This window comes from Diadema antillarum, unplaced genomic scaffold (assembly GCF_040938485.1).
Source record: "Diadema antillarum isolate AM-2024a unplaced genomic scaffold, OU_Dant_1.0 seq00000262_RagTag, whole genome shotgun sequence".
Classification (NCBI taxonomy): Eukaryota; Metazoa; Echinodermata; class Echinoidea; order Diadematoida; family Diadematidae; genus Diadema; species Diadema antillarum.
Window position 1 is genome coordinate 103,086 of NW_027271300.1, and position 23,186 is coordinate 126,271.

Here is a 23,186-nt window from a genome sequence, read left to right on the forward strand (position 1 = left end):
AAAGTAACTTTGGAAGTGTTCCGTACATAACAAATACACAGTCGTAAGGGAGACAAAATTAATATTCTGTATTTGAGACATATATTTTGTTTTTATGGAGACAGCGTGCCAACATGACACCAGAGTAAGTTTGGAAGTGTTTCTTGTATAGAGATATCTAAGTGTATTTAGGGAGACAATATACTCAGTGTGGGATATATAAATTGTTCTCAAGAAAACATTATACTAATATCACAACAAAGTGACTTTGGAAGTGTTCCCTTTATAAGAAAATGCACAGTCTTTAGGGAGTTAAAATATTCAGTACTTGAGACATATATTTTGTTTGTAAGGAGTCAGCGTGCAAGACCATAGTAAGTATGAAAGTGTTTCCTGTTTAGAGATATATAAGTGTATTTAGGGAGACAATATACTCAGTGTAAGACATATAGATTGTTTTTGAGAAAAAGTATTATCCAAACATACCACCAAAGTATCTTTGGAAGTGTTCCCCTATATAAAAAAATACACAGAGTCTTTAGGGAGACAAAATATTCAGTGTTGAGACATACATTTTGTCCTTAAGGAGACAGCGTGCCAACATCACAACAAAGTGACTTCTCGAAGTGTTCCCTATATAAGAAAATGCACAGAGTCTTTAGGGAGACAAAATAATCAATATTTGAGACATATATTTTGTTTGTAAGGAGACAGCGTGCGACACCACACTGTAAAAACATCGGTGTTAGATTTAACACCATGGGTGTTAAATCTAACACCGATCAAACTTCAATAAAGGACCACACCCACAGGTGTTAAAAATGCACTGTGATGGTGTTGAAAAGTGTTCACCTGACACTTCGTGGTGTCAATTTGACACTGTACCTGGTGTTATTTTGACACTGTACTGGTGTTAATTAAAAAATGACACCACATGGTGTTGATTTGATATTTGCTGGTGTTAATATCAATGGTTTAACACCCGTCCAGCTTCAATAAGGGACCACACCAGCTGGTGTTACTTTGGTGTAAATTTATTTTCACATTTTTTCAAAAATCTATTATTTTAATGTAAAATTCTTGATCGTCTTGTTTAAATCAAAAATCAACAAGAAGTGCAGTTACTAAGAAACTCTTCAAAAAACAGTTTAAAATTTGGAAATGACACCCGTAGGTGTTAATTTAACACCATAAATGAGCACCGAAAATTTAACACCAGCTCGGTGTTCACTATTTAACACCGGACTTTTTGCAGTGCAGAGTAAGTTTGGAAGTGTTTCCTGTATAGAGATATATAAGTGTATTCAAGGAGACAATATACTCAGTGTGAGACATATAGATTGTTCTCAAGAAAACATCATACAAACATCACAACAAAGTAACTTTGGAAGTGTTCCCTACATAACAAATACACAGAGTCTTTAAGGAGACAAAATATTCAGTGTTTGAGACATATATTTTGTTCTTAAGGAGACAGTGTGCAAACATGATATCGAAGTATCTTTGGAAGTGTTTCCTGTATAGAAATATATATAAGTGTTTTAAGGAGACAATATACTCAGTGTGAGACATATAGATTGTTCTTGAGAAAACATTATGCAAACATCACATCAAAGTGACTTTGGAAGTGTTTCCTATATAGAAAATACACAGTCTTTAGGGAGACAAAATTTTCAGTGTTTGAGACATATATTTTGTTCTTAAGGAGACAGCGTGCAAACATGACACCAGAGTAAGTTTGGAAGTGTTTCCTGTATAGAGATATTTAGGGAGACAATATACTCAGTGTGGGGCATATAAACATCAAAACATCATATCAAAGTAACTTTGGAAGTGTTCCCTACATAACAAATACACAGTCTTTAGGGAGACAAAAATTAATATTCTGTATTTGAGACATATATTTTGTTCTTATGGAGACAGCGTGCCAACATGACACCAGAGTAAGTTTGGAAGTGTTTCTTGTATAGAGATATCTAAGTGTATTTAGGGAGACAATATACTCAGTGTGGGATATACAAATTTTTCTCAAGAAAACATTATACTAATATCACATCAAAGTAACTTTGGAAGTGTTTCCTATATAGAAAATACACACTCTTTAGGGAGACAAAATTTTCAGTGTTTGAGACATATATTTTGTTCTTAAGGAGAGAGTGTGCAAGCACGACACCAGAGTAAGTTTGGAAGTGTTTCCTATATAAAGATATGTATTTAGGGAGACAATATACTCAGTGTGAGACATGTAGATTGTTCTTAAGAAAACATTTTGCAAACATCACACCAAAGTAACTTTGGAAGTGTTATCGCGCGCGCCCGACAGCAGTTCTTAGTTTGGACATCCATATCGATAATAAAACAAACAGATTTCCTGCAACATCTACTAATAAACGGAAATACATTTGTTAGAGAAAATTGTTTGAAGGCAGCTATTTTGATAAATTGGAGTATTTGAAATTATTTGAAAATTTCGTCTCTGGTTCCCATCAGATTTACTATCAACGTAATCCATATCAATGAAAATCAATAAAAATGCATGTATCAAAACAACAAGCGGGTTGATCCCTCGGCCAGTGGGTGCGGCCTGGACCAACTACGTTTTGGAATATTTTTTTTTTGAAAGAAAAAAAGACATGGGCAATTTCAATGCGCTAAATATAAAGTATGTACGACATAATTAATGCAGTTATACCAAACTGCCTTGACTATAAGTAGTTTGCATTTTCTTGTATATGTGCTGTCATGATAATTAAAGGGATAGTACAGTATTGGTGGAGATGAGAATTGGGCTTTTAACTTTTTGCGAGATACCAAGAAAACACTTATGAAATAGTTCAGAGCATACCCTTTTAAGAGGAATTCAAAGCTTATTTGATGATAATCGGGTTTGGCATGACTGAAACATCTAAAAACAAAGTAAAACAAAGCAATCATAATAAAGTGTGGGTCCCACACTTATTAGAATCACTCTGTTTTGGATATCTCAGCCATTTCAAAAGCAATTTTCATCAAATAAACGTTGAATTCCTCATGGAATTACATGCTCTTTCATATTTCATCAGAGGTTTCTCATTATCTCATCAAAAAATGTTAGAAACCTGAAATTAGGTCTCAACCAAACCTGTACGATCCCTTTAAAGTAATTGATGTTATTCATACATGTGTATATAATATGTAAAAACTCGCTGAATTTCACCCTTGTTATGACAGGATACCATCAAAAAATCATCCTGATCATGTGAGCGTATATAGTGTAACCGTGTATGACAAAAATGATAGTAATGTATACGTATATATATGTATACGTATAGTGATAGTAGCATAGTGGCGGCTATTTTAAATAATGTGGTATCATATTTTACGTAGTTACACGTCTTGCACAGTCAAAACAGGAAGCAACACTTCCATAATAACATGAAAATGTCAAATACAATGTATCGGTTACGTTATCATCTCATCAATTTTATGGCAATCTGGAATATTTTGTAAAGGTTACTTAAATAGTTGGCCAGCATATTTATTCAGAGTTGATGCCTCCAAGGCAATAACAAAGCACCGATCTACGTATGAAATGTTACAAAATTGTTACGAAACAAACGAAATCAAAACGAAATCAACGTTGAGAAAAATATCATAAATATTGAGTACGATATATGGGGCATTTATTAAGTTCAACACCACTGAATTGCATCGACTTTGATTAGTTTACATATAATATCTTTGCATGTATCATATATCTGATGTTAATAATTAGTGTTGAATTGCGTATGTAAAGATATTATGACTGTATGTCACTATCAAATAAAGTGCATGACAAATATTATAAATTAATGGAATAAAGTTACAAAGCGCCAACCATTTTGAATAGTGGATGTATTTTAGTAGTTTCTTGTCTTGTACCATCCGAATCAGAAACCGTACTTTCATTGTGACAGGAATACATTCAAGTACAAGTTATTGTGTACATTGTGATAATATCAGTTATCACGGAAACGAAACACGTGTGCTGTTCTTTGTTGCAGTCATGAATACTTTGCAAATGTTTATTTACAGTTGATAGCGATATATGTCTGACATGTCAAAAAGCAATGGATCTGTTACAGAAAAATGGTTTGTCAGCAGCCATTGTGAATTTCTTTTAATAAACTTTAAAATTTTCATGTTTCAATTAATAACAAACAAACACGTTAGTAAATCATAGAAACAAACAAGGTTGATCCTTTATCTCATGGTGTAGTTTGGACTATGTACGTTTACGAATGAAATAGATGAGGCATTTTTTTCCTATTACTTATGTTCCCACGTGATGATCTTGAAAGTTTATTTATTGCTAAGTGCAAATTGATTGTAACTGCACTGCGCAGAGTCAAAGAAGATGGTGTTTTTGGCATTAAATCAGTTGGTTGTTCTATCTTACTTCTTTTTTCCTGTGGTATATTATTGACAGAGTACAATTGTATCATGATTTGATGCTCGTGGAGTTTTTGACTTTCTTTGCTGAAATTGTGAATGAGTGGCAGAATCAGGATATTCAAAAAGGGAGTGATCTAACTGAGTGGTCATGGGCTTTGCTTGATAACAGGCACACCGCATGGATAACAAATTGGCTGGAAAGGGGTGCGGTCGCCTCTTTCGCCACTTCAAGTTACTGGATCCATTACTGTGGAAGAACATCAAAGAGTCCAGTGTGTTCATGAAGGGATGGTACAGTATTGGCTGAGAAGATACCTAGGAAGCAGTTTGTGATTATGTGAAAGAGTATACAATTTTAAGAGCAATTCAAAATGTATTTGATGAAAATTATTTTTGAAATTTCTGAAATATCTGAATACAAAGTAAAACAAAGCGATCCTAATAAAAGATGGGTCCCATCAATCATTAGGATCGGTTTTTAGGACATCTCAGCCATTTCAAAAACTATTTTCATCAACATATTAATAAACTTTGAATTCCGTTTGGAATCATATCCGCTGCAGTACTTCATAAGAGGTTTAATTCTCATTATCATACATCAAATGTAGGACACCTGACGCCTCATCTCAACCGATACTTTACTATCCCTACCTAATGAGAATGTGTGAGTGTACCACTTTCAGTGAAACTAGTGAAAAGTTACCCATGTACCGACGAGAGAGACATCTGTGCAGTCATACATGAGCATGTTAACTCCCTCTTGAAATGATTGAAATAATAACTTTCAACATTAATTCCTCGTTTTCATGATTAAAAAAACAAACGCGCTCACCAAATGTAGAGCAAAGGTATTGCGTGATATTCGCATAAATATAATTATAAAGGCCCGTGGATGGTGCTAACATGTGTTACAATCAGTAACAGAATTGACAGAGATAGAGAGAGAGAGAGAACGAATGAAGGAAAAAAGAACATGCCGTCAAGGAGAATGGAGCTATGTTCAGCAGCAATATTTGACAATAGGCAAAGAAATACTACAAATACAAATGCCGAGGGTTTTTTTTTTTTTTCGTTTGTTTGGGTTTTTTCTTTTTTTTAACCGATTGACACCCATCACGCTATTGTCTGCGGCAAGATCTGACAGATTGTAGGATTTGTTAGGATTCAGCCCCATTAACCCAAAGCTATTTTGACCCTTCCCAGTCCAAGGAGGGGGGGGGGGGCACATTGTGCCCCCTTACTTTTTTTTTTATTATCTATTGTATCACTGTCATATTTGGCGCATTGGTAGAGCATTTCTCGGAATTTTCATGTATAAACTAACAGCTAATGAATTACCATCTGTTTTTATCCACATGTTCAAAAGGAATCGCTCTATCCACAGTTATCCCACTCGCCAGAGTGACGCCCGTATTCGCACTATTTTTGCAAAGAAAACAATTACATTTACTGGACCCAGATATTGAAATGATCTCCCTCTAGATATCACTTCTTCCTTATCTTTATTCACCTTCAAACGCAAATTAAAACAGTTATTACTCAGTGGATACACACTACCAAGCTTTTAACAACTTTTTTTATGCTCCCAGTATTTTGTCCTTGTCCGCAGCACCAAGTTATTCAAGTTATTTTATGGTACCGATTCATCTTTAAATAATATAGCATTTTTGTTTTTCAAACACTGCGAGATTTGTATACAGTATGGTTTGTGCGATATCTATGTGGTTCATTACAGAAGTCTATTACTTATCGATTTTTTCTTTTTTTTTTGTACTAGTGTAATTTTAGTTGGTCAAGACAAACATATCCGTTCTCCGTGTAAAATTATATGCCTATGAACTCGGGAACCTACAGTTTTACAAGCTTTAAAGCTTTTATGTAGGCCCCATCATTCTTACAAGTGACATTTTCAGACGATATGACCATGTACACTTGTGTCAAGTATGTATTTTTTTCTTTTTCTTCTACAATCAAAAGACATGATTTTTTTTAATATTTTGTATTCTTGTTTTGTTGTCAATAATTTTGTAATCTCATCATTGAGAAAATGGAAATATGAAAATAAATTTGAACTTGAACTTAAACTTGAACATGTTGGATGCATGACCCTACATGTGAAATTTCTCAAGGTCACCCATGGAGGGCGCTATGTACGAGAAACAATAAAGACATACATACATGTAGAAATAATATTATTATGCTTAAAACATGATTTTTCTGTGAAATATTTTCATCCCCAGTAGGTACGTCTGATTATAGAGCAATCATTTTCCATAAGTATTTGCCACAAATGAATAGGAAGAATCTTATCATTTGCTATGGTTGAAATCTCGTAAGCTCACCCATATTTGGCTCTATTTATAACAACATAAAAAATACATTATGAGACCTGTGACCTGGCATAGGTGTTCGTACATATATAGCTATCACATTTCACATTTGTATAATATTGGAATTTCGAGTCTGAAAATAGATTATACGATTATGTAATGATATTACAGGTATAACTTGGGTGAAGGAATCAAAACGATCCAAAATAGAAGGGCTTTTGTCACATACAAACAATGGACATAATAAGAAAAAAAAATTAGGACCATAATTACTTCACATGTTGCTTCTTCAGCAAATTTCAGCCCAGAAACGCCCATTTCATACGTTGTAATATTGTTAATTGAAAAGTGGAACAGAAAAAAGAAAAAGAATCTGACTGACATGGTTATCAGTTTATGATTGCCATGCAACCAGCAATATCAAATATATAATTAAATTATATATAAAAATGTTTGCAATAAGATGTTCGAATAAGTCACTAAATCTTGTTGGAATTGGATAGAGGGCAAAGGAAAGGCAAATGAAAATCTGGTGAGGGCACAATGCCCCCTCCCCTCAATGAGCTTTAAAGGTAGCTTATGGGAAGGATATGAAACTTTATGTTACGAGTACTTAATTATACAAAAAAAATAAGAATTGAATATTTCCTCGTGAACAATAGCAACAGAAATGATCGGGAATAAGAAAAATAAGAATATATGTTTTACTGTTAATATATGGATACGTGTGTACTCTATTCTGTCTCCCTAATGTACGACGCATATTTATGAAATTTGATATTGGCACATTAAGGAGACACGTCTCCCAAAGGTACTTTTTATTCATAGTGTCTCCCTAAGGTGGACTTATGGGTTAGAAAACCCAAAGGAGACAAAAATATCACTTACAGAATATATATCTGAAATGAATTTTCTAAGCTCCAATTTTTATTTCAGATTAAAAAGATATCTTCATTTTCAATGTTTTAACGTAAAATTCAAAAATAGAAACTATGACAAAATCACTTTTTTCACAGTTTACCATATTGTCTCCGTAAGGTATGTATTTCACGAACGTCTCCTTAAGGTTCCACCCAGGAGTATATATATATATATATATATATATGTAATATGCTGGTTTTGTTGTTTCTTTATGTTCCCTACTTTATCTTAATATTTCTGGTATGCCAGTGGCAACATCATGAGGCTTTGACTAGTCCATGTTTTGCTTGTTCGTTTGTGATAGAATTGTTTGCGTTGTTGCTGTTTTGTGTGGCCTCATAGGTCTGCAGTATATCAGTTAATATGGCATTCCATGTGTGCTTCAAAATGGTCATCTTCGAACAGTCATGTGTTGCAATTAAAGACAATGAAATTTGGTCTTTTGATTGAATACAAAAACAGACTTACTGGATAATTTGATAATGTGCAAGAGCAGCATCCCCATTCCATATCCAGCTGGAGTAGCTGAGATAATCTCTCTTTGTCTAAGATGAAGAAACTTGAATTAATAAAAAAAAACACAAAACTAGAAATGTTGTTTACAAATTTACACAAGTGAACGGCTTCTAGTGTCCCGAGATGCAAAGATATAACTTTACATGCTGGAGACTGGTTTGAGCCCCCTACGCTGAGATTTACCCGATAATCCTCTGTCCTCCAAAGGATTCATCATGTTGTGACGAGCACCGTCCGAACTACCCGAATAACAGAGGAAAATAGGTGAGCTATCACCCTGGTTACTAGTATCACCCGAATCATTTCATAATGGTCATAATATCTGAGACATAAATAACAGGCGACTGCCATCGCCATCGCCGGCCTGGCCTCATACTATGCATCGAAACGATCGCGCGAAAGAAACTTATTTTTATGAATGAACATGATGCCAACTTCTTTCATTGGCTTAACTTTTCTGACGTATGATTGGATGAGTCGAAGTTTTACGGGTAATTCATTTCCACCCTTGAATACACATTGATTATTTGCTAAGTGGCATGCGTATCCCAGCGTTTTAATAGATGTATCAAATTCATTTCTTATGAAGAAAATTTGTTGTATCATCAATGTTACACTGATGTAGAATTTAAACAGCATTTAGACGAGTAATTGATGTTTACTCGTAGGTAATTTCCCCCTTTTAAATTATGGAATTTCCCGCACCGCTCTGGAGACCGGCTGCAGTGCCGGTGGTTATCAACGTGTGTGCAGCATAGCACAGACCATGCATGTGAGGTAGCTATCGCTGCGACAAGGGCCGGCGTGTGTGTGTTCGATACCGCTGCGCTACCACCATAGCGAACACGCGCTGCGTATTATACGTAGCTAGGTACCTCACTACACTGTGCAGGCAGCAGTGGCAAACCGCAGTGTGTTTTACTGTACGCTTCATGTGTGTGTGTGTGTTTGGCAAAGTGAACACTCAGTGAACGTGATACCCTGGTCGGTCCGTCAGGCGCACCACCACCGTCCCCGTACATACACACCACCAACACGTACATTGCGACAAAAGGAATTTCTATAGCATAAGGGCTCCCCAGCAAGCAGTAGGGCAAGGTGTGTTGTGCCAATCGAAGGATGAAACTGTGAGGTACGAGTGGCGATCCTTGCCCAGGTAGGTGCCATTTCGGCATTTTTCCAACCTAGTCGTATTGTGCCATTACTATATTTCAACATATGTGAATAATGATTGGATTAGTTGTTTCCAACCGGTGAATTTTGGCGATGACAATATTGTTCTACATAGAGTTTACTGCTGTCTGTTCACTTGGGAAGGTGCGTTGTATCGATCGGTGACGGCGGGTCGACGGGTCGTCACGAAGTTGATAAGGGCAGTGCATTCTTTGCTGCGATGATCGAAAAATATTTCGATCGTTCGCTTCGGGCCGAGTATTGGTCGTAGGAAAAGAAAGAGTCTGGCCAGAAGCTAACTATAAAGGCTCATTTCGCGTTTGTTTTCATATAGATTTGCATGTTTGTTACACGGATTATCAAATGTTTCTCCCTTTAAACCTCATGACAAAATTAAAGCCAAGGTCAAGGAATGACAAGGTTGTATTTGTAACGTTGTATACACTATACTAGACACCCTACCCTCGTCTAACGTTACAACAAGGGTCTAAAGTTAGATGGTATACAAGAACTCTTAAAAAGTCCCTTTCATTTGTAAAAGTAACGTTAGTGTGTGGCGCCTAATTAGCACATTTATTAAAATGTTAATTTTTGCTGATAAATGATCCAGCCATGTTAATAAGGTGTAACTTGTTTAGAACCTACTTGGAACTTTGTCATCCTACCCATTAAAACGAAGGATGTAACATAGACAACATTGGGTCTACCCATATAAATTTTGACTGAAAAGAGGACGTTTTTAGTGTTATAAATGCCGTCCAGCATAAATTTCCAGACTTTGAAATAAGAAGGCCTAGAATCTACACCTAGCACCTCTGCATGGCTCTGCAACATTGATTGCAAAGCAAAATAATTGTAACAGCATGATTCCTCAGAATGTTAGTTACCCAGAGCCTGAGGGAATGCATCATTGTAGATTAATAAAATGAAATGTGACACAAAATTTGTACAGACTGCAACGACTGACTACTGTAGGAGAGTTATATAAGAAAACAACACAATTTTAAGTAGACCAATGCGAAAAAATAATATGCAAACTAGTAAATACAAATTAATCGAAATTAGAGCACGTAATGCACCATTAATATAATCTTCAATTGATATGTAACGCTACGCTCCTAATTGGTGTGACAAAACAAAAGAATACAATGTTCTACAAAACCGTTCTACAATACGTCAAAGTGTGCACTGAATTCTTTTTAGGGTGTTGACATATCATTGGGATGGTTTCAGCCAAGAGTCAAGTTTTTGCTGCCTGTGATTCAACATACAAAATTTGCATGCTATTGTAGGAGCATAATTTTATCATAAAGTCATAGAAAACTTGATACTTTGTAGAAACATCCTCCAAAATACTCCGTGTACAAGTAGGAGTTTATACTGGAGGTTTGTCGAGAATGGACATACAAGAAGATCTAAACTACGTATAGTTTTTTTTTTGTAATTCATTCAAGGTGGCCTCATCTCATCTGGAAGATGCTGATTGTAATGTTAGTACAAGGAAATGAAAAGCTGTTACAGCTATTTTTATGACCAGTGATATTCTATTCCTTTTTGATTAGTTTTCTTTGATAGTTTTGCATTAACACTTCAGGCATATTAAAAACTCACTTCTCTACTCTCTACAGTCTTTGACTTAAATTCTACACAAGATCACTTACACTGCCAATTCATATGCCTTGATACAATACACTTGTCATCAATGTGAGAATGACATGCACACAGTACATGTATGTACGGCGTATGGCAAATAAGTAATGTGGCATTCTGTAAAAGACTTCATTACATAAATGGCTGCTGGTTTACATTGCGGGTACGGGATATTTATTGGACTCTGTGGTATTAAATCATAGATAATGTAAATGGATGCTACAATTAAAATCATGTTATTGTTGATGTCAAGCGTTTTACCCACCAATGAATTAACAGTTTATTTGTGTGTGTGTTACACTGAAAAGCACATACATACAATGTAGCATGTACTGCTTTCTTACTTTTAATTGTGGGGTGTGTAAGGCATCTGTCTTTTTCATATGATAATTTGATTTTATCTTGATGCACATGCCATTGCATATGGTACAATGCCAAGTTGCATGTGGTACAAGGCATAGGCATGGCAAGAGGTTGGCTTGCCACTGCTGAATAATCTTCTCTGCTACGTGCTGAAGAATACATGCAGTACACATGCAGTCGAGTCAGTCATGGTCGTCGATACAGTCATAGAGGGGATGTAGCTCTGCCATCACTGTTCACTCAGCCAGCATGGAGAGAAAGGTGGCTGTGTGTCAGTGCATATTATATATGTGTGTGTGTGTATGTGTGTGTGTGTGTGTGTACGTGTGTGTGTGTGTGTGTGTGTCAGTGTGTACATGTATAGTCTATATACAGTGTGTATGTGTGTGTCAGTGTGTACGTATGTCAGTGAATTCGGTGGAGTGCCTGCTAAATAGTATGAATAGCCTGTGGGACTTGCTTCAGTATTGGTTTCCTTGCTCAGGGGGTTGAAACCAAGATGGGTGATGGGTTGATTTATTTCTTTACATTTTCAGCTTTCACTCGCTTTGTTGCTTCCATGGCATTTGATTATTTTGAAAGGTTAAACGAGGACAACTTGTTCCAGGGATGGGTAAAATTGGGAAAAATTGCTTCCTAATGGGCATCTTGATTCCCTTTGAAACATCAGTAGTCTCAATGTGCCAAACCTTTGATGTCACCACTTAAATTCCTAATGAAACTTATTATCTCTTTTGTTATTATAGATACCAGGTACTCTACATTGCTGTCTCACTTGTATGAGAAAAATTTGGAAAAAGCAAAGAAAACAGACTCGGATTTAAATTCTTCTCACATTATATCTGGCAGATAAAAATTTTCAGAGATGATAAGGTTGTGAAAGTGGCAAGTTTCAGACATGTGGATATAAAACTGACAATTAATGCTTGTAATGCCACTCTTTTGGAAGTGTTTCTGGTAGGCCTACCTCTTTGAATTGAATGACATTCTAGCAGTCATGGTAAGGTCATGGAGATACAACCATCCAAGTCAGTACTACAACTGTAAATGACATATCCTATATGTACGAGAAAGATTTAGATAGAAATGGTTAAAAAACAAAATCTGTACAGAATCAGAAAAACAATGATTGTAACAAAATGCTAGTTTGAAACAAAAACATTGACTATTGTATTATTTCCCAATTGAAAGATCAAATTTTATGCATCAATTCAGAGGCTTTTGATAATGATAATTCTGCAACTTGAGTTCTGTTGAAACAGGGAGCTGAAAGTCCCACCTCCCTGGTTGAATGAAGTAGGGATCAAATTTAAGATATGTTTGTAGTCTGCCTTATAGAATAGGCCCTACAGCTTTATAGTTTAAAGAGATACAGCACCACTCTCCAGATACATGCAATTTCTTGGATTTGTCTGTTTGTTTAAAGGTCTCCTTCAGTATGTAAATAGCTGGCATTATTCGGAGTCAGAGAGTTACCACCAGCTGGTCATTGGCTGGGCTTTAGACTGTCAAATGTTCACTGCGGTATAAAGTCCTAACGGGTCACTTTGTGCGCAAATGCCAGATGTATTTTCATCTGCTCTCTGCATGCTGAATAGGGAGGATGCTGTGCTTTGTATCCCAAGTGCATTTTATTGGAAAGGTTACTAGGTTATGCTTAGAATCAATACATCCTGAGGCCCCTGAGTGTAGCAATGTCGAACAAAGGCTTTCTGGCCATCACCAGCAGTTGCATTTCGCAGTGTGCTAAAGAGTTCCTTTCTGTGCTCCCTCAATACCTCCCTCTCTCCTCCCTTCACTTTTTGAGGTACTGCTCCTTTTTTTTTCTTAGTCTTCTTCTTTTTCTTTTCTTTTTTTTCTTTTTTTGCTCCCCCACTAGAATGAGATACTGGCCTTACTTATGTGAGAGGTTGATTTCATTTTAATTTCATTTTTTTTTTTTGAGAGAGAGAGAGAGAGAGAAGGTAAGCTATGAGTATAAAAGCTGAGAATGGGGACGTAATTTGTCCTTTAATCTTTCAATACAGGATATATAATATAAAGCAGCGATTAAAGTTAAATGATGGAGGATATTTTTTCTTCCAATAGGAGGAAAACAAGGAAATGAAGAATTCACAAGTCCAGCAAGATTTGTAATGTTTGAGCAAACATAACTGTTCGTCAGAGTTTAAGAATGTATATATTTTTGTTTCCGTGTTTTACTGTGGTTGCGGTTTGGAGTTTTAGACAGGTATATATTCTTTGTTGTCTTACATGCAGAACAACTCTGTTGCAATTATGACCAAAGAGAATTAATGAAATTTGTTGTTCTGTTTTATCTTTTCTACAGTGTTTGTTGCCAGTCATCATTCCTAGCAGCGTCAGGCAAGCTGCTGCAGATGGGATCGACATGCAGAGCTAGGATTTCCACGACAAATAATTACCCCCTTGCCTTCTCACATTCCCTTCTCCGAGTTTTCTTTCCCTTTGGCAACCCCCTCTATACAAAACAAATGCCCTTCCTTTAGCTTGTTTGTTTTTCATTTATAAACAGATCTTTTGGCTGAAAAAAAAACCCAAGCAAAAATCACTTTTTCAAACCAACTGTGCAATTCTGCAGCAAACCTGTGGAGTTGATGTTTCGTTGGCAGAAAATGACAGTGTAAAATTACAAGGTCACAGCAGCAGCAGCAGCTCTACTACATGTGGGCAACCTGTCTAAGCTCCCAGTTTGTTTCAGTCCCGTGCAGCAGAAGGCAAGAATTATGGTCACCCTCATCACAGAACAGTTGCAGAATCAGTCTCTGGAAGATGTCAGCTTTTTGCCAAAGGTAATGAATGTTCCATTCTGTCACCGATGCATTGAAGAACTTCTAAAAATTGCTTGCGCCATGAGGTCTGATGCGGGTGTCGGCATGATTGTGGAACTTTTTTTTTTTTGAGACTTGGGGTCTTTGCCTACAAAATCTCACACACACACACACGAATCTTACAGTGTAATTCATAATTTTCCAGTTCCGAGAGAGGGATTTCTCTGTCATCACTGCAATGCTGTAATGTAATCAAAATGGTCTAATGGTAAAAATAAACAAACAGCAAATGAATTAAGCATTCACATGAAATGATAAATATTTGGTCATTGGCTGGTTTGGTAATAGGGCGCTAATGATGACAGGCAAAGAACTCAAGGAGTTCCAAGACACAGGCGTACCCTGTACCCACTTCCTTTGTTTTGTGTCATATGTGCTCTTCCAATTATGTCAAGTTATCCACCTGTTGCATGCAAGTGCCTAAAAAAAGGGGAAGGGAGAAATATTAAAGGTAAAAGATAGTATTTTCACAGCAGATTTATTGAAAGTTGTATAAAAGAAGGAAACACTTTCCATGGCTCTTTTTCATTGCAGAGTGTAAGGAAGAAATAACCATATTGCCATGATAATCATAAGAATATGAGACTGAGTGAATTTGTCTCATAAAGTGAAACTGAAATAGATTATTTTGTGTGCATCAGTTGGAAGGTGCACATTGTGAACTCGTATCTTTACCAAACCTGTATGATGATTCTTCAGATTTTTAGGCAGAAAGGAGATTCAAAAGTGTGATTTGGGTGGGTGTTTTTGTATGTGTGAGCCATTGTAGCAACAGAGCGGTGTTTGCGTAGCAGCAGCCGAACTGCGCCGAGACATTCAGCAGAGAAGGTGTTGTGTTTGTATGCCCTTTACTCAACAACTTTGTCTTTTATTTGTTGGGGTGCCAAGCAGATTGGTTTCTGGTTTAAAAACAGAAAAGGAGGGGACCAAAGCTCACAAAGACGGCTGTGAAATGAATGATGGCATGAGGGAGGAGTTCGAATACATGGTGGCAAAATGGCCTACATGTAGGCATGAGTTTGCCTTGAAGGGTGTACCCATGCACAGAAAGTTCAAATTCTTTCCGTATGTTTGCTAGAACAAGCCAAATACTGGACTGTGTTGCTGGACACACAGTTCCTTTGACATAGATCGTATCACAAAGGCAGACATTCTAATTTTCGTGCTTTCAAATGTTTTTGTTTTGGGGGGGGGGTTTAAAAAAAAAGATAAATGTATGCATGTTTTTTGCTATTCTTCTTGTTCTAATGTGTGTGTGTGTGCAGCAACAAATTCTAACTTCAGCTACAACAAAACCAAACATGAATGGCAATTTAATAGCATTGGCTGTGTGATTACATTGTCAAAAGAGGAACATAGTTAAGAAAAAACCTCATATCATCACAGTCAGAGTCCATGCATTCCATAGTATTTGTGGTAACATGTTTCATGAGGGTGTGATTGATCCTATGTAGAATGAATTGAGGAAGAGGTAAACACTTGATATAGTACAATTTGTATGTTATCAACGCCATATACCTATTTGACACAAATTCACACGCTCAAGATATTGCTTTCTTGATATTATGCCTTATGCATACCTTGATTATCTACTTGAAGTACTTGAGTTTCCAATGGTCTTCTCATCCCTAGTTACTGTTAATGTTGGTGTTTTATTGGAGACTTGCCTCTGTACGAGTATCAGACCAGAGCTTCAGTTTTTGTTCTCTCAGCTATTTGCAGACTGATTGGCTAAGATAAGAAATACAGTCAACAGTGAATGATTATTTATTTATTTTTTTGTCACCTCCATCTCTTTTGTTTGGCTTCCGAGGCTTGGGAGCTGACTGGCAGAATGAATTGGGCATTCATTGATTGGTTATTTTATACTGCATCAATATTGACACCAAGATGGGGGAGCGATAACCTGTTGATGCATTCAGCTTGCTTGCACTATTTATAATCTTTGTGACTGTCTGTAACAACAAGAAACTGACCAAGGAAAAAAAAAAGGAGGGGGGGGGGGTGGGGAGGACATAAAGTAACAAACAATAAAGGTATGTGCCATTCAGGTTGTAATAGTAGGTGGGTGGACATTTAATGTAGCATCTGAGCAAATATGTTTTGCTGTGTAGAAAGGCAGGGGACAATAGATATTAAGTGATAGACTATTCCATGTTTGTTGAATTTATGAAAGGCACAGTGTTACATTACAGTGTTAAGATATGACCCTATCCTTGTACTCCTTTTAAACTACATTGGGTGAATTATATATAACTCCTACTTAAAGGACATGGAATAATTCAGGTGACTTGGTCGTTGAATATGCACTTCATTATACTGTAGCCTCATGCTTGATTTTATTGTGGAGTGTAAAAAAAAAATAAAAAATTGATTAATAACACTCATTTTAACTAAAAGAAAAAAATTCATGTGTACATTTGCAAACCATCATCTACAGTCACATCATAGTTCCCAAGAAGAATGAGAGGATTAAATAAAATTCACATCATTGCCTATTTCCCAGCAGAGTAGCTGAAGAAATGGGGACCTGGATGGGCAAATGAAATGATGGCATAATTTTTTGACACTCCAGTGGTGGCTGCTGTGGCCAATATATGACATGCCATTAATCTGAATGGGCAAACTAAATCAGAAATGGGGGTTGCTTCTCCGTCTCGCGGCTCTCATCCTGGGGAGGGAGGATGCCCAGGTTGGTGTGGGTAATTCAATTTCCTGATGTTACTATTCAAATTATTTTTCAGCCAGATGGAGTGTGATAAATCATGTTACCAGGGCAGCCCTCCAGTTCCTTTGTCCTCAAAGATAACTTGAGCCCAGCCATCGAGGGGACTGTGGCCATCCATGGTGGTGATTTGCCAGCAGAGAGTAATGCAAGAGCCTAGTTCCACAGAGCGCTTTTTTTTTTCTCCTCGATACTCGAAACGAGTCTTGCCCGTGTATTGCTTTGCTGCTGGCTGCTCAGTGCTCTGGTGTGCATGTCAGTTTCTTCGTCAGAAAGCACCAACTGCATATAGATTAGCTTCACCTTCAGAATGCTCTGTAATCCATAATGCATTGCCGTTACTTCCCATTAATTTTATTTATATTACAGAATATTAAAGGCTCTGACTACGTTATCAAGAGGTATTCACCAGATGAATGAGATTGTTTAAATACTGCATTTATATGTTCAAGTAGGCCTACTCATCAGACTGGCCCCTAAATGAAGAACTGCAACGAATGCATGAGCATGGCTTCAGAAAAAAAAAAAATGCTTTGAATATTTATGTTGGTAGAGAATAATGTATATATGCCTATATTATTAACACCATATCCTTAGGTGCATCACATCAGGGAGTACATGCAGAGATTATACTTTGACATAGTTACACAAGTTGAAAATACATAATTGACACGAGTTTAATACACATAGTCTAATACACAAACTGTACTATACATGGTAGTTATATACAGTCTTGCACAAATTGTACTATAGGACTACTATACATAGTTATTCGAATGTCATGCCATTCCATGTTCAATTTGACGTAAAAAGTGTATGATTAAGCAAATGGAATGGAAAATGTGTTATACAAAGCGTAATATGTTTATGGAACTTGACCGTTTTACATACCACATGTATGATGGAACAGCGATGGTCGTCACAACTATGCAAATTACATAGTTGATGATATCATTAGTTACCTCACAACTTTGTAGTTGGTTTTGTAAAAAAAAAACACATAAAAAGTCTTGTTAGTTTCTTTTTCTTTTCTTTTTTTGACAGAGAAAAAAAAAATCACTCAAGTATGTCTTGAGTATGAGCAATTACAATGAGCAGTTGTGATTACTATGGCTATGTAATTAATCATTTTTTCTTGTCCATTGCCTTTCTGGCATAATTAATTGATTGGGAAAGAAGCCGGATTTTAGATCGAGGGAGCTGTTAAACAAGTGTATTTGAATGCAGCATGCAGTAACTCCCTGGAAAGGCTATTTCTATCATTAGAACCCCTATCAATATAGAAAGGGATTGGGGGGGGGGTGGGCAACTCCCAAAATCAATAACCTTTGTTGTCAGATAAAAAAGGGTGCTTTACTGGTTGCTTTTTATCCCTAGAGCAAGTGAATTCCTATTGTGATGGAAACCTCGTTGTGTAACTTCTTTTTCTTTTCTTTTTCTATTTTTGTTTTTAAGAGAAAGTGGCTATTACTACACATTTAGTATAATGTATATATACCATACCTGGTCAGAAAACTGGAATTTGATTGTGTTAGCAAACCCATGTTGAACAATGTTGTAATACTAAATTAATATGATAATACTGAACAAAATGCAATGTTTAGACGGCAGGCACGAACAAATTAACATTTCTACAAAATATGTGTAAGCAATGATAAACTTTTTGGGCGTGCTCAGTGGATCTGATATGTATTTCGTTTGTGGTAAAAATTTATTATTAAATTTCTTACACATTATTTCTTGCCAATTGCCAATGAGATACTCTCGGTAAATTCTCATAGATCAACACTTTTAAATGCATAATTTAACTGGGCATATCATATAGATTCCCCCCCCCCCCCAAAGAAAAATATATATATGATGAGATATTTCTTTAGTTGGAAAGGGAGTATACTACCCTGGTTTGTTTTGACTCAAACATCCTGAACAATCGGGGGGGGGGGGGGGGTATTTCTCCTTGAGATATGCTTTTTCTCCACTGTTTGGGAAATCTGAATTATGAGGAAGGAAAAATGAAACAAAACAAAGGAAATTGCGAGGCTCATTCAATTACAGGTATGAATGACTGCTATGTCGTATGTGTGAAAGAAATTTTAGGCCATCTGAACATGCACGTAGGTCTCTAGCAGTGCAGTGCCTTGCAGTGTGTCATGGTCCCTGGTTCTTTACAAGATGGCGGACTCTGTAGGCATATAAAGGTGAAGTGCATGGAGTAGAGAAATGCCCTTCCACTTTGTGCAACTGCGGTTAATCATTGATCACTGTCGGTGGGCAGATGGAAGCCGTACCCATTTTTATCGTCATGCATACAGATATATTGTCAGGGGTAGTATTTCTGGGTGCCCCCCTGCCCAACATGAATTATGTAATATGTATCGCCGGTGTTGTTTGATTAAATGCCACATAGCATTAACATTACTGAAGAGTGAAGAGAAGAGTGCAGAGAAAGCTTGGCTAAGGGGAACAGGTTGTCTGTCTGATCCGTGGTTTAATATCTGACAGAAAGTAAAACATTTTGTTTAGATTTTGAAGGGGGATGGGGGTGGAGAGAGCAAGGTGGAGGAAGGGCTCCAAAGAGGTAAAAAGTTGACTTTTTTCAAGCAAACATCAAACCTCAAACCACTCCCTCTTTCATCATCATGTGACCAACAGATCTTGAGACAAATTTGTGGCATCTCTGTGATTATAATTCACATAGAGGCTGCTGCACATACAAATATACTCTATCGCGTCAGATATTTTTGCAAGGCTTTTATTGCTGGGAACCCAGCTTACAGTATTATGAGTTTTGTCTGTGTGTAAATGTATGGTCGATAGTGGATTGGCTTGTACTAGAAACATTAATTTTTATATACCAATGTTAAAACCATAAAAAAGAAATAAATTTAACTTCACGTACAGGACAGTCCTTAAGTCTCCTCCAAAAATCCATCGAAAATCCCAAATTCCACCGTCAAAAGTGCAGAATCGGAACTTTTTCAAGCGCGCGCGAATTAAGTCCAGTTTTAAGAGTATTGTCTACGCGACGGGTCGCGGAAAAAGCGCTAAAAATCGAGAAATACGCCGTTTTCTTGCGGGATATTTTGATTATAGCAAGCCGAGAGTGTGATGATATCAAAGGTCGTATGAGTGTACGATCTTTGATGGTATCCACAAAAGCAAAAAAGAAAAACAAAATTTACGTACCCCCTAGGCAATTACCCCTATGATTAGTGTCTACGGGAATTATTCAATGCAAGGGTTGAATGCAAATGTCTACTGCACCAGTATTCGGCCACCAACGAGCGCCGCAACGTCCCCGGTGCAATTTTGCACCAACAGTGTAGAGCGCGATGCATTTTCAGCGGCCTTGCACACGCATTGACATTGAGCACGCATATCGTGCAGTGTGACTGCGACCGAGCAAAATGCTCCTCCAACGAAAAAAAACAATCAATGTTAATTTGAAAAATCATCAAATATCAAAGGTCGTATGAGTGTACGATCTTTGATGGTATCCACAAAAGCAAAAAAGAAAAACAAAATTTACGTACCCCCTAGGCAATTACTCCTATGATTAGTGTCTACGGGAATTATTCAATGCAAGGGTTGAATGCAAATGTCTACTGCACCAGTATTCGGCCACCAACGAGCGCCGCAACGTCCCTGGTGCAATTTTGCACCAACAGTGTAGAGCGCGATGCATTTTCAGCGGCCTTGCACACGCATTGACATTGAGCACGCATATCGTGCAGTGTGACTGCGACCGAGCAAAATGCTCCTCCAACGAAAAAAAACAATCAATGTTAATTTGAAAAATCATCAAATATCAAAGGTCGTATGAGTGTACGATCTTTGATGGTATCCACAAAAGCAAAAAAGAAAAACAAAATTTACGTACCCCCTAGGCAATTACTCCTATGATTAGTGTCTACGGGAATTATTCAATGCAAGGGTTGAATGCAAATGTCTACTGCACCAGTATTCGGCCACCAACGAGCGCCGCAACGTCCCTGGTGCAATTTTGCACCAACAGTGTAGAGCGCGATGCATTTTCAGCGGCCTTGCACACGCATTGACATTGAGCACGCATATCGTGCAGTGTGACTGCGACCGAGCAAAATGCTCCTCCAACGAAAAAAAACAATCAATGTTAATTTGAAAAATCATCAAATATCAAAGGTCGTATGAGTGTACGATCTTTGATGGTATCCACAAAAGCAAAAAAGAAAAACAAAATTTACGTACCCCCTAGGCAATTACCCCTATGATTAGTGTCTACGGGAATTATTCAATGCAAGGGTTGAATGCAAATGTCTACTGCACCAGTATTCGGCCACCAACGAGCGCCGCAACGTCCCCGGTGCAATTTTGCACCAACAGTGTAGAGCGCGATGCATTTTCAGCGGCCTTGCACACGCATTGACATTGAGCACGCATATCGTGCAGTGTGACTGCGACCGAGCAAAATGCTCCTCCAACGAAAAAAACAATCAATGTTAATTTGAAAAATCATCAAAATACGGGCCAGTTTGTGATGACGGAGAACGAACTTTCATAAATCTAGAAGGACATAGTCCCTCAAATAGGCCTAAACGTAAATTTCGGAATTCTTACGAACATTTGAGCAGCGAAGTCGGATCGTTGGGTAGTTTATGTCTTCGTATGGTAGCGGAAAATCGCAAAGTGAGAAACGGGAAATTTTCGGAATGGTCACTATACCATGGGGTCAAAACTTCAAGGTCACACAGAATTTGCAAGGGTCAACCGATTATCACCAAAATCTAATCGATTCTTTCCTGTCATTATCCAAACATTCCCTGAACATTTCGTGCAAATCCGTTTACCCGTTCTCTTGTTATCTTGTACACAAACAAACAAACAAACAAACAAACAAAAAAACAAAAAAAAAAAAATCAAACCATCAAATGACATATTGCAGATTGTTAGACTTCAACATTGCTTATAAGCATAGACTAATGTCTTAGAGGCAGTTGATGACAAATCTAAGCTCTCTTTTTCGACAAGTGGTCAATATATTCACTTATTCATGCACCGAAATTAATTTGGCCAAATGCCAGACATTTGTTTCCCATCACTCAAAACAGCCAGTGGCAGTGATACCACCCCGAGTTTACCAGTTTTTCATCAACATCTTATACTTAACTAATAAACACAAGTGTTTCTTGTCACTGAGCTACAAGCGTAACATTCTTTATCCTGTCTGCTCAGGCCGTCTCTAGAGGGGGGAGGGAAGTTGTGATGGAGGGTGTCTTTCTCGCTCCCCTCACTTGTTCAGTTTGCACTCCGTATTCTGATGATAAGTTTTGACCTTATGTATGTCACACAAACTGTATAATTTTGCATTTTTTTATTATATTTTTGTTTAATATTTTGTATATTCCAAGGATTTGTGAGGCAATTTTGCATATGGTTGATCATGCAATCAAAAACCACAGTGACTGGATGAGAAATGAGTGTCATTCTTTACCAGGAGAAGAGTTAATAGGAGGCAATATTTTTGGAAGTTGCAAATTTTGGGAATGTCAGTCAGCTCGAAAATTTTGCAAAAACAAAGATACAGTGAATGAGTTATGAAGTGTACATAGTTTATTATTTTGAGAGTTTATCAAGTTATCATTTCTAGCCCAAATAACTAAGAAAGTGTTCAATCCTCTAGAACTGCTGCTTGTGCAAAGTCATTAAAATGCACTCAGTATGATTTATTTGTGTTTTGTCCTTTAAACACAAAATGTATACGTCCATTGTACTTGTTTATTGCAAATTTCTGTCACCCACCTTTTCTTTTGAGATGAGAAATATTGGTTGAAGTGTGGTATAATACTTGCTGGTGCAACATTCTTTGCAAACGTGGATGACATTGAAGAGAAAGTTTGGGCATCCCCTACGAAGGCAATTCCACTCTGTGTTTAATAGTCTGATTTGTATTTGAGATTGCCCACTATTATGCCTTTACCCTCAGAGTCAGACTAGGCAAAAATCAACAACAACAACAACAACAGCAACAACAACAACAACAATGAATGTACGTATGAATAAAAGATCTGAGTGTAGCATGCTCACATTGAATGCAATGCTTTCTTGATAGCAGGTGAACGTACCGTGCTCATTTTAAGCTTGTCATTTCACATTTTGTGATTTCTTTATCATGCCTCCATCAAGCCAGTAAACAACTCTTGTCTTTAGGTGTGCTGGTATGTTTGCCTTGGTATCATTACAATTTTTCAAGTCAATTTTTCATTTACAAAGTCCAAACCCACACTTATC

At 37.1% G+C, this 23,186-nt stretch overlaps 1 protein-coding gene across 1 annotated transcript in view; it reads left to right on the plus strand.

Moving 5' to 3' along the window:
• Positions 1 to 8,987: 8,987 nt before the first annotated feature.
• LOC139729743 (protein FAM53A-like) overlaps positions 8,988 to 23,186 on the plus strand; it is a 119,024-nt gene continuing 104,825 nt past the window's right edge. Inside the window, exons 1-2 of the mRNA XM_071640678.1 lie at positions 8,988 to 9,315; positions 13,675 to 14,155. Of these exons, the coding sequence (XP_071496779.1) occupies positions 14,090 to 14,155 (66 nt within the window). The 5' untranslated portion in view covers positions 8,988 to 9,315; positions 13,675 to 14,089. The remainder of the gene's footprint in view (positions 9,316 to 13,674; positions 14,156 to 23,186) is intronic.